Below are 13302 nucleotides of genomic sequence, written 5' to 3'. Positions count from 1 at the left end.
TCAGAGGAGTAGTGCAGACCGTTGGGACTGGCCTTATTTTAACCTGGCACCACTCGCACTTATCGGTAACCTCAGGCTAGGGGGGGATGGAGGGGATGGGGAAGGGTCTGATGCACAATCTCCTTAGCCAAGTTTGCAGACTGAGGAGGATGAGGTGCAGGAACAGGATGTCCCTTGCACCTCATCTCTCAACAATCCATCAATCACCCAGTACCTCAACCCCCCCTCCCACTGCAACGACCTTGGCTGACCAAACATCAACTGGTGGTAATACAGGGATCTCACCTCCTGCTGTACTGGGAATTGGTAAGACTCATAATTAATCTGTTCAAAGAAAATTCCTGTTTTAATTAAAGTTGAAGGTGTGGCATTTAATTCACATATTTGTCTCACCGGTATCTAGGAGCCAGAAGACAAAAACCTAAGAAGCCTACGAAGAGGCAGGAGGTGGCCAATGAGATCCATGTGCTCTTAATCGAAGTAGACCAGATGGACTAGGAAAGAGAACGAGACACAAGGGAGAGGCATTCGGAGATGTTGCAGAAGTTGATGCAGGAGCAACGGCTGGTGCAGCAACAGAGCAAGAGGCATGAATGAGCCACTGACAGACTGGAGCGTCAGGCAGAAAATTATGGATTAGCACACCTAATAACAGAGATTCGACAGGAGATGCAGGCACAAACAGCAGTTATAACCAGACTTGCCTCATCAATCGAAGTGATTGCACAAGTCCAACTATTTTGTCTCTTTCCACCCTTTCCACCAGCCTCCCTACCATTCCAACCATCCTCTGCCACCATGATGCCAAAAACCTCTTTGCATACCCTTCCTGTCATGCACCTCTCCATTCCATTCTCCTCCCTCTTACAGACCTACACAACCTTCTCCTTTCTGTGGCCGTCTTCACTCTCCAATGTGCATCCAGCCTTCATGCCAACTGTTATCTACCCCTCAGGAGAGACACACACTTGTCACCAGTCGGTGCTGAGGTTTCAGCCGACCAAGGCATTATTAGCATTATCTCAGCTCCTATATTCACTTGCATGAGGATGAGAGTGTCCAGTGATCAGTTTACATCATTTGTTTTTCACCAAAGTCATTATGTTGAAGAAAAGTTGAAGATTAATATGAAGGAAAAGTTGCCAAAAATGTGTTTTCAAAGTTTTTGCACTGCTTTTATTGACAATTATTGTCTGTTTACATGAATGTTCCGATGGTTATACAGTTTTTATTTTAAAGTTTGGATTTTACAGTTGCACTATGTTCAAAAATGAGGAATAAAGTTTTATTGACTTTTAAAGGATTGTATTCAGTCATTACCCTCATTTCCACACAGGATGACCATAATAGCCTCACGTTTGGCCTGCAGACCACGGCCTGTGGCACTACTGAAAGGGATTATTTCTGGAGGGAGATCGGAGACTTCAGCCTTCAATTCTTCCAGGAAGTACTCCTTGTTAAGCTCGCAGATATTATTTAAGACACAGCAGGCAACAGCAACCTCTGGCACAAAGGCGGTATTAATAGCTATTCGTTTGGACAGGCACCTCCAGCAACCTTTGAGACGACCAAGTGTATTCTCCAAATCATTCTAGTGGAGCTTAGATTGAAGTTGAATGTGCTGTTACGGTGTTAAATGACCTGATGTTGCATGAATCCCTTCATCGGCCATTTTCGCAGTGCATAGGCGAGGTCCCGGATCAAATATGCACGTATTTCCAGACCATTCACATTTCTGGAGCCCAGTGATAACAATCAAATAGAGTGTGTGGATGAGAAGGAGCAGAAGGGAACAGTGGCACCTCACCAATGGCATGCGACCTGTTCAAAGCTGGAGTTTATCTCAAACTTCAGGTTCACATGCACTTGTTAAGGCATCATTTTGCATGGTCAGAAATCACTTGCGTCACAGGGGAATAGCTGACCATCTGCATCTTCAGCAATTTTGTAAGTCAGAGTTGAGAAGAGTATGAACATTATGGGTGTGGCCTGGCCAACCTGCATACAACATCCGTGAAGATGCAAATACGGAGACAGTTCAAACCACAGAATGCTACATTTTAAAGTGAGGATAAATGCTAATAATGGAAAGATCAACCTTGCCAGCAGTTGTGGTCAACAACAGCCTTTAGAACAATGGAGTACCATCCTTTTTAATTGTAGTAGGATGCTGGATCATCCTTTGGGGCAATGATGGGAATATGTGTGCCATCTATGGCACTAGCACACATTCGATAACCACCCCTTCTTTCAAATGCCTCTGGAGTCTCCACTATACGCTCCCCAGTCAGCAGCCTTATGAAACATGCTATGGGGTACGTTTTCACTGTTGCAGTCACCTACCTCACGACCGTGAATCCAGTGGAGATACCAACACCGGAGTGACATCCCACAATGCTAGTGCAAGTCTAACCCATGGTTCCAGAAGACTTAGGCAGTTTGTGTTCTTGCGCTTCAGGTGTAGCCCCAATATCCCTGCAATGAAATCTAATGTGGCATGCGACATTTGTAGATTCTCACGTCACTGGGCATCATCGCATATTTCAAAGACTTCATTCCAGAATATAGGTCCCTGAGGTCTTCCCTCTTCCACATCCTTCCATTCAAGATACTTCATAAGTTTTTTATGGCAGACTCTCAGCTCAACCAAACGCTCCTCCTCAAACACTACAGGTAATAGGTAAGATATTGAAATTCTGCCACCTGAGATATGGAGTTTGCTGCCTGTCAGGACCACTCTGCAGCAACTTGCAGGTAACGAGGCTGATAAGATCTGACTTTCTGGTGATGGATTCACACACCTTCAGGACGTTTGAGGCGATCTGATTGAAGTCGGCCATTGTATAGAATGAGATGACATCACTTCTGTTTTTGGTGTGCCGCGTCATGCAAGCACTTCCGATTGAAGGTAGAACAGACTAAACACTGGGGATACACCCTTGCAAGTGTGAAAGTGTTCAGTGTCCCAGTTAGGAGTGGTCTAGTGTGAAAGGCCAAAGCCCCATTTCTATCCCGGGACACTGAATGGCCAATGAAGTGGGATGCAAGTGTGAAAGGGGCTTGTGTTGCACTGACACTCAAGTGCCACGAATGGAAGCTGATATTAAATGATCCAGTTTCCCTATTATAAGAAAAAGTTTCACCTCATTCGGGGATAGATTTGGACACAGACTACAGAGCTAAAGGTGGCATGCAAACCAAGATATTTTAGTCTATAATTTTCCTTGCTTTATTAGTCTTGGATATGATCAGTCATTCATTTTTATTGTCACAAAGTGGAATTTGAAGTCCATGGATTGAAGCTCACAAAATAGTTTTTTTTTGCATTTAAAACAGCATTTACATGGATTATAATGCAACCACACCCATGGAGAGTGAGGTAATCCAGACCATTACTGAAACCATGAGGGAGGCATGGGGAAATCCCAGCAGTTCATATGCTCCAGGTATGTGGTGAATTGGAATACATCTCTCCATGACATCCTCGTGGAAGATCATTTGATCACAGACATTACTAATCTAAAATAATGGAAATGTTTGCCGTTATCTATGGCAAAAGAGAGCTTGTTTCAAAGTTTAAATAATTCATATTTTGAGGAAGTGTGGAAGTAGGTTGTAGTTGATATGCCTAAACTATGTGAGAGGAAGGCAAGATAGGATTAGGCAACCCATGAGGTTCAATCTAGTTTGGTGTCTATTGTCCTTTCCATTAGTAAACTAATAGATTTCTGAAAATGTTCTGAATTTATTTGATTGAGCTATTTGGGGGAAAGGACCTCTGCATAAATGCACCTCCCCCTGAACCGAGTATCCACTCAGACTCTGAAAAGAAGCAGTGTGCAACCTCACGAGAAGTGGTACTACAGATACTGATCACAAAAATGATGCATGTATACTCATAGAACTCAGCATACCAGTGTCAATTAATCATTTCAAAACATGCCAAGTACCACATGGAAGGTTAGTTAGGAAGGTGCAGTCTTTAGGTATAAATTTTGAGATAGTCAAATGGATTGAACATTGGCTGAAAGGGAGAGGCCAGAGAGTGGTAGTGGATAATTGTCTGTCAGTTTGGAGGCCGGTGACCAGTGGTGTGCCTCAAGGATCTGTATTGGGCCCATTGTTGTTCGTTATATACATTAATGATCTAGATGATGGGGTGGGGAATTGGATTAGTAAATATGCAGACGATACTAAGATAGGTGGAATAGTGGATAATGAAGAAGGTTTTCAAGGATTGCAGAGGGATTTGGGCTGCTTAGAAAAGTGGGCTGAAAAATGGCAGATGGAATTTAATGCTGATAAGTGTGAGGTGCTTCATTTTGGTAAGAAGGATCAGAATAGGACATACGTGGTAAATGGGAGAGCATTGATGAATACAGAAGAGCAGAAAGATTTAGGAGTAACGGTACATCGTTCCCTGAAGGTAGAAACTCACGTGAATAGGGTGGTGAAGAAGGCTTTTAGTATGCTGGCCTTTATCAATCATTGCATGGAATATAGGAGTTGGGAGGTGATGTTGAGATTGTATAAGACGTTGGTGCGGCCTAATTTGGAGTTCTGTGTGCAGTTCTGGTCGCCTAATTATAGGAAGGATATAAACAGAGTAGAGAGAGTGCAGAGAAGGTTTACCAGAATGTTACCTGGGTTTAAGCATCTAGAGTATAGGGAGAGATTGGACAGATTAGGTCTTTATTCTTTGGAGCGTAGAAGGTTGAGAGGGGATTTGATAGAAGTATTTAAGATTATGAAAGGGATAGACAGAATGGATGTGGATAGACTATTTCCGTTAAGAGGAGGAAAGATTAAAACAAGAGGACATGAGTTAAGAATTAAGGGGCAGAGGTTTAGAGGTAACATGAGGGGGAATTTCTACTTAGAGAGTGGTAGCCGTGTGGAATGAGCTTCCGGGAGAAATAGTGGCGGCGGAGTCAATTGTATTATTTAAGAAAAGGTTGGACAGGTATATGGATGAGAAGAAGATGGAGGGTTATGGGCATTGTGCAGGGAGGTGGGACTAGAAAGGGGTGTTTGGTTTGGTGCGGACTAGAAGGGCCTAATGGCCTGTTTCCGTGCTGTAATTGTTATGTTAAATTTGTGATCAAAAATATAAGAGCGATGACATCGAAAATGTATTCAAGTGATGGACTGGCTTGACCTCTGGTGAACTCTTGATTAATCAGTGCAGCACAAGATGCTTTAATACTTCTGAGAGCTGTTTTGTGGAAAATTGTTCCTTTTTCTTTGTCCTGGCCATTTTGCTTTCTCAGTCCCATGTTGGCACTGAAACTGAATGAATAGAACATTTGTGTCATATGTACTTTGGAATCGGAATTTGTACTACTTGTAAAGAAAATTAAAGAGAAATATTTCCATCCAAGTCTCTTTTGCATCTAATCATGACTAGGTAGAAAAGCCAAAGAGTCGATAGATTGGTCAAGAGAGGTCATAGCTCAGATGATTGGAGGTCACCCAGAAGATATAATTTTCACCTCTGGTGGAACTGAGGTAAGAATAATACATTATATTCAACTTGTTGTCGATGCTGCAGGGGACTCACTCCCTCAAATCTTATTCAAAAATTCATCACTTCACTTCTGTCACTTTCCACTTTCAACCCCTTCTCTGCCAGATGTGTGCCCTCCCCATCTCCTTGAATCAAGCAGGGAACAAAATCCAGGGCCGTTGGACAAGACAAGCACCAGCATCACAAACCTTGGATCCAACTTGGGTGATTTTCCTGAATAACTGATAATTATACTAAATTATAAATCTGTGCTCAGAGTTTGTCCTAAGTGCAATGCCTGCTCAATGAAGATTGACAGGAATTTGAAACCCCCAAATGACCACTCAGCACGAGTTTCAATTAAAATCAATGTTTTTGTGTTTTGCAGTCGAATAATTTAGTCTTTCACACGGCAGTCAACTCCTTCTGGAGCCATCATCGGCAATTGGCACAGAACAGTGGGATAGTGGAGCTTGGAGGCATTGCTCTGTCATTACCTCACATTATCACCTCAAACATCGAACATGACTCAGTGCAGCTTGTGGTGGAAAATCTCGTGAAGGAGGGAAAAGCAAGTGAGACTTCGTTGATGGTGTTTTGTATCCAATTACAATTCAGCTTCTCTACCTATTAATCCTGCAATAATTGTGAATATAATATGAAAGATCACATCACTGAATATGTTAACTGTTATAGTAATTATATTTGAGCAATTAAAATGTATTTGTTTTAAGGCAGAAGCAAACTATCAAGATCCCCCCCCACCCTACAAAAAAACTCCTCTAATCATAAGAGGATCTTGTTGCCACTCTGGAATGAACTTGTCCTAGAATACTACAGCACAGAAACAGGCCCTTCAGCCCATCTATAACCTGCCAATCTATTCCATCTCAACCCATTGACCTGTACCTGGAACATAGGACTTCAACCCCATCCCATGTACCTATCCAAACTTCTCTTTAAATGTTGAAATCAAACCCTCCTCACTAATTATTTTGCATTGGACTGTGGTCTCTGACTAGGGTGCCTCTATTCTTTATTTTTGCTGTTGCAATTGAACCATTATCAATTATGTTACAGTTCTCCCCTACCTTTAAAGGCATAGTCCAAAATGGACTTGAAAAGAGTTTGTCATTGTATGCTGATATCCTACCTCCATTTGTAACAGACCCCCAGAGAAGCACTCCCTCCATTCTATCTATTCTGGAGGAGCTTAGCTCATTTTCAGGTTATAAATTGAATCTTCAAAAGAGTGAATTTACCCTGTCAAACAGAGCAGCTCTGCAACATAACCAATCAGACCTGACTTTTCAATTTAGTCAATCATGTATCTAGGTGTAAACATCACACACACATTCTCCAATCTAATAAAAATAAAAAAAATTACTCTTCTTATCAACCAGGTGAAATCAAATTTTCAGAGATGGTGCAATGGGCAGAATAAATGTGTTCAAAATTAACATATTTCCAAGATTCTTTTACTTGTTTCAAACCATTTCCTTCTTTCTTTACCTCAATGGATAAAATAATTTCCTCCTTTATTTGGAACAGGAAATCTCCAAGGGTCCATAAAAACATAATTGCAAAATTGTAAGGTTAGTGGAAGACTTGCTCTTCCCAATTTCCAATTTTACTACTGGGCAGCACATATACACAAGCATCAAGTGCATTCCCCTGAGCTCTCTAGCTACCATGGTATATTCTTCATTGCCCATAAAACCCTCTAACCACACTGTCAACCCAGTTGTCCTCAGAACAGTAAAAATTTGGTACTAGATTAGACATCAGTTTAAGTAGGCAGCGGCATCTGTTCAGGGCCCTTTAAATGACAATCACTTATCTTCACTTTCAGTCACTAATTCTTTTTTTTTAAATACATGGCAAACTAAAGCTATCAGCTGTCTTCGAGATCTTGATGCGAACAGAGTGTTTAGTAGCTTCACCTCTCTCTCACACACATATGGCTTACCTGCATCACACTTATTTCATTACTTTCAGATTCAAGGTTTTATTTCAAAGGCTTTCCCAAACTTCCCTCAGTTACCTGCCAAAGAACCCTGGGAAGATATAATATCAGCTAATTTAGGAGTGAGAGGGACAATTTCAAAAATGTATAGTTCTGTCAATTAAGTCATTTACTTTCCAAAATAAAGACTGAATGAGGCAAGAGTTGGAAATGGAAATTGAGAAGAAACTATGGGAAGATGCTATTTAGAGAATTCATTCTACCACCTCCTGTGATTGCTTGGGACTCATTCAGTTCAAGATGCTGCACAGGATTCACTTTTCAAAATCCAGACAGTCAGCCATTTACCCTGATATAGAGGACAAATGCAGTAGGTGTAATGGCTCCCCTTGCCACCTAAGTCACATAGAACACTACAGCACAGAAAACAGGCTATTCAGTCTTCTAGTCTATGCCGAAACATCATACCACTGACCTGCACCAATTCCATAATCCTCCAGACCTCTCCCATTCATATATCTATCCAATTTATTCTTAAAATGTATGCCTACATTTACCATGTCAGATGTCAGCTCATTCCACACTCCCACCACTCTGAGTGAACAAGTTCCCCTTTATGTTCCCCCTAAACCTTTCTACTTTCACTCTAAAGCCATGTTCTCTTGAATTTATCTCTCCTAATCTAAGTGGAAAGAGCCTACTCGCATTTACTCTGTCTATACCCGTCATAATTTTGTAAACCTCCATCAAATGTTTTATCAGTCTCCCAAAATACAAGGGGTCTGGAGTAGTCTTCAGCACACTATATTTAATGTCAATTTGCAACCCTGCCCATTGACTACATTTGGACTCTCTGACATCTCCCTAAATTCCATGCAGAAAGAAGTGATAGCATTTAGATCCCTATTAGCTGAGCATCTAATCTTGTTCCACTGGAAGTCTGACAAGGATCCTTCTATTACACAATGGATCAAGGATATCAGCTTCTTTATTAAACTGGAGCCCCCCCCCCCTTCATGGACAGAGCCTGCCATTTCCCCCCCGCCCCACCCCCCGTCTGGTCTGGTGTCCCTACGAGTTGGAGTGTCTTTGTTTTGTGCGAATCTGAAATCAGTGCAATTACTTAATGCACCACTGTTACTATTATTCTATTATCCAAAAAATTCCAAGAGATGTCTGCTCGCAAGGGTTTTGGATAAAAGATTCTGTACCTAGATATTCTAATTCCATTTATCAGCTATCAGTCTGAATTTTACTCTGTATTGGTGATTTACATGCTTGTCCAGATGTTTCTATGTTCTGCAAGTAATTTTCCCAATCTTGGCAGTGTGTTTCATTTTCAAACTCTCCCTCAGGATGAAAAAAAAATCTTCAGATGCCTTCTAATCTTTTAACTCATATTTAACCATGTGGTTGTAGATGGCTCTGCCACTGTGCACTGTTAAAATAATCGGCTCTTTAAAGCCTCTCATAATTTTGTTCATCTCTATTATGTACCCCCCTCCCCCCTCATTTCCTCACCTCTCAGATTCTTTTGCACAATGGAATACATATCCATCCTATTTAGTATACCCTGTAGTTGAAATGTTCCATCTCGTGCAACATCCTGATGCATCTCCAGTTCACTTGTGACCTCTTATAATGTGGTGACCAGGACTGTGCTCCAGTTGTGATCGATTGAAAGTTCAGCCTCCATGAAAAAAGCCAAGTGAAATAGCAGGGTCTCCTTTCTAGGCCAACACTGTCAGGTCAAAAGCCCTCGAGAATAAAGTTCCTGCAGATCAGATGTGATGCATCATTGGGTTTGAGTGTAGCTCTGAATTTGGTTCAAATGCAGTCATTAAAAAAAAAATCAGGTGCATCAAACACTCTAGAAATGTAAAAGATGTGCAAATGCAAAAGTTCCTGTTTTATTTTTTTTTTAATTTAAATTTAGACATGCAGCATGAGAACAGGCCCTTTTGGCCTATGAGTCTGTGCTGCCCATTTACACCCAATTAATCTACAATCCCCAGTACATTTCAAACAGGGAGCAAACAGGAACTCTGGGGAAAACCCACATAGATGCAGGGAGAATGTGCAAACTCCTTACAGACAGCGTGGGATTCAAACCCTGGTCCCGATTGCTGGTGCTGTAACAGTCTAGCACTAACCCCCCGCATGCTACTTGTACCACCCCAAAGTTATGCTGTAACATATTTGCTGGAACTTCTTCCATCTACCCAGACAGAATAATGGTGGCTATGATTGCAAGACCAACCCAAAGATCTCAAGCAGTTACAGATGGAATTATTTGCTTTATAAATATTGTGAAATATTTAGATGATTGGGAATGTAAAGGAACTCTTGTTATATTTCTCCTTCGCAGAAGCTACGTTTTTGTCTATTTCCAAAAAAACTGGATGTGTCGAAGTTGATGATGTAATAACTGCTATTGGCCCAAGTACTTGCCTTGTTTCTGTTATGCTTGCTAATAACGAAACAGGAGTTATCATGGTAATTAACTTTTTCACTTTGGTTTGGGGGCATTGATCTCACCAGGAAACTTCCTTTTATTATCAATAAATTTTTGAGGTGATGTTACTTAGTCTGCAGCTATGGAAGCCAATAGAGTCCATGATGCTCGAATGGAACTAAACTGCTAAGTCATGGGTTATGAATGGGATTCCTCCCAAAAAGGATTTTGAAAAAAAAGTTGGATCAGTGTCAGTGCTGGGCAATTGCTCAGCAAAAGGAGATGTAAAGCGCTCCTTCCGTCCAATAGCCTACAGGTCACCCTTGGGCATTGGGTAGTACCTGTTTAGCCTCCCAATCAGGGTCACATGATGCCACGGATTGGAGATGGTGGATGGATTTTACAAGAAGATTGTACAGATTGGAATTTATGTTTGTGAAACTAAAAACATGAGCAGAGAAATCTGCAGATCAGTAGCCAGGCTTCCTATTCAGTATGGACACTAAAACTGAAGAAGGCAACAGGAAACCACTTTAATATTTTTCCTTGTATAATCATGAATTGAACATCAGCTGCAGTCTCAGCTCAAAGATGGAGCCTTCACCGAAGGATAACAGGGGAGGCAACTACAATTCGGAAGGTCAGGGATTGTGATGGATGGAGAGACCTGATCACCCATGCTGAACGGCAAGGCATCTGAATGAATGAAATAAGTTGGGGATTTTGATATTAAAACAGAATATGTCAGATTTATTTGGGTTGTATCACACCAGATGTTGATAAACTGCGACATCTCATTCCGACAGTGTGTGGTTTTCACTTGTTTGAAACCGGCCTCAATCGTACCTGTGCCCAAGGAATGAGGTAACCAGCTAAATGACTACTGACCAGGCCTCACATATCCACAGTGATCAAGTGTTTGAAATTTAAATTATGATCAGAACAGATTGGATGATACAAACATGTCCTAAATCGTGAACAACAAAGCTATGTCTGGGTGAGGTAACAAATTAAACCTGAAGCTACCAGGAGAGAGGTGAGACTTCTGGTCTCAGGTGATAGATCATTGATCTAAAACACTAATTTCTTTCTCCACAGATGCTTCCTGGCTTTGACTTTTTCTGGCTTTTTTAAACTTTATTTTGGATTTCCAGCATCTGCGCTATTTTATTGCCTTTGTGTATTACAGTGGACTGAAAATGTTATTGTTGCTTTTATTCAAATCTGTATTTCTGTGCCCCAGGTCAAAATTTATTTATTGTTCAGTAACTTGCTCTGATGTTGAATTCATAAGTTGGAAAATAATAACATTTGAATTTCAAATAAAAATAGAGTTGGTAGGGAGAAAGCATTTAACATTTACATTGAACAACCTTCCATCAGGACGAGAAGGAACAGTCTTCTCTCAGGTTATTTAAGATTTAATTTCTCCTTGTAAACTTGCAATGCTATTTCTCTTGCCACACATGCTGCCTGACATGCTCCGCAGCATTTTCTCTTCATTTTGGATTTCAGACATCTACAGTTTTAATCTTGTATTTCACACTTGATCCCATTCACTGTTTCAATTTATACCCCGCCCTTTTTTTCTTCGCCCATCTCTGCTCCTTAGGCCCATCTACCTCTTTTCGTGCCACCTCCTGACCCTCTCCCCCCCTCATTGCAAACCCTTGTTTTCCTCACCCTCTCCTATCTGCCCATGTTTGCTTTGGAACATTGAGAATTCACTGTGGAATGCATAGAATACTAACTTGATTGGAAAAATTAATAATTTTGGAAATTCCGGAGATTCTCTGTCCAATGTCTGGAGGTCGCCATCAGATCTACAATTTCCCTTTTTTATACTGTACAAGGTAACCTTGATTAGAGGGAGGGGGTCAATTAGATTTAGTTTTAGGTTTTTGTTTTTTAATTTTTTTAAAAATTTGGCTTAACCCAGCAAATATGGGTTTGAAATAGTTATAGATTAATTCAATTACTTGTTTTTTAACTGGATTAAAGAATTGCCGATGTAGTTCCATCAATTCTTTATTTTTGCACTTGCATGTATATGAGATGACTTGTTATGTGTTTTCTTTAAAATTTTGTTGTAAATTCATATGTTAAATTCAATAAAAATATTTTTTTAAAAAAGGAAGAAAACTCACTGTTCTCTGGTTCATTGATGGCACATGTAAAACTTAATTAACTCATTGTTATTGTTAATTCTTGTGTTTACTGCCCTGCATGATATATTCATGAAGTTATTGTTAGCAGAAGTAACTTGACAATTTTGTTTGTTTTCTTTGTATGAAATGAGTTATCCATATTGTATTTGGTTTGGCTGCAGCCAATTGCAGAGATTTGTCAGCAACTGAAGGTTGTGAATCACCAGCGAGGGAAGGAAATGCCCAAGGTTCTTCTCCACACAGACGCAGCCCAGGCACTTGGCAAACTGCGAGTTGACGTGCAAGATCTTGGTGTGGATTACCTCACTATTGTAGGACACAAGGTAAAACACCGCTGTTTGACTTGTTTGATATTCGATTAAATCATAGCTGATCTGTATCTTAGTTATTTTCTTTTCCTCCTTATCATTGACACTCATACTTTTAACAAACACTATATGCATTTCTAAGAAAAGAATTTCATCTTTCCACTATCCTTTTTTAAATTGACTTTTGATTTAAATTTGATGTAATGTAGCCAAGCTCTGACCTCCCATCCATTGCAAACGTCTGTGTAAGGAGCTGCCTTGAGAAGGCAGCCAACATTGACAACAAAAAGACCCTCATCACCATGGCCTCAGCTCTCTGCTATCTTCAGGTAGAAGGTTCAGAAGCCTGTAAACCAGTACCTCTGAGTCAAACAGCTCTCCTTGGTTCAAGCATGGACTGCTCAGACATCATAAAAAGACTGTTATTATAAGTCACTTGTTTGTATGAGGATTAAAGTGAATTTTTGTATGTAGTTATTTATTATCTTTCAATTTAATTCAATAGTTTTTCTGTACAAGTATCTAATTGGGTGCAGAAAGTGAGAATTTCGGGACATTTGTACATTGTACAATGTGCATGACAATAAACTCATCATCCTTGTGCAACCCGTTTTCCAAGTTGAATGTCAACTAAATGTTTGACACATGGTTAGCCAACTATATAAACAGTGCCAGCGAGCTGGATTAAAATCTGGCGCTGTCTGTACATTCTCCTCGTGACCTACATTAATTTTTCTCAGGTTTACCCTTCCCCACCGTCCAAATCATATGGTGTCATTGGGCGGCATGTGTCTCAATGGCCGGAATCTGTTTCTACCATGTTATAAATATATTTTTTAAAACCATATATTTGTTAACTGTGTGTATTTGCAATCAAAATTGAGAGCTGGCCAGGTCAC

At 40.5% G+C, this 13302-nt stretch overlaps 1 protein-coding gene across 6 annotated transcripts in view; it reads left to right on the top strand.

Moving 5' to 3' along the window:
- Positions 1-13302, top strand: part of scly (selenocysteine lyase) — a 70098-nt gene that overhangs the window by 17073 nt on the left and 39723 nt on the right. For 4 of the 6 annotated variants that reach the window (XM_069899354.1, XM_069899355.1, XM_069899357.1 and 1 more), the window contains exons 3-6: positions 5408-5508; positions 5895-6081; positions 9841-9968; positions 12257-12418. In XM_069899354.1, coding sequence (XP_069755455.1) covers positions 5408-5508; positions 5895-6081; positions 9841-9968; positions 12257-12418 — 578 coding nt within the window. Of the gene's footprint in view, positions 1-3336; positions 3447-5407; positions 5509-5894; positions 6082-9840; positions 9969-12256; positions 12419-13302 lie in introns of all 6 variants that reach the window. The other 2 variants (XM_069899353.1, XM_069899358.1) reach the window with 1 other exon arrangement.

This window comes from Narcine bancroftii, chromosome 9, assembly GCF_036971445.1.
Source record: "Narcine bancroftii isolate sNarBan1 chromosome 9, sNarBan1.hap1, whole genome shotgun sequence".
NCBI classification, from domain to species: domain Eukaryota; kingdom Metazoa; phylum Chordata; class Chondrichthyes; order Torpediniformes; family Narcinidae; genus Narcine; species Narcine bancroftii.
The sequence above is the reverse complement of the archived record's forward strand: the minus strand, read 5'-3'. Positions and strand labels throughout refer to the sequence as shown.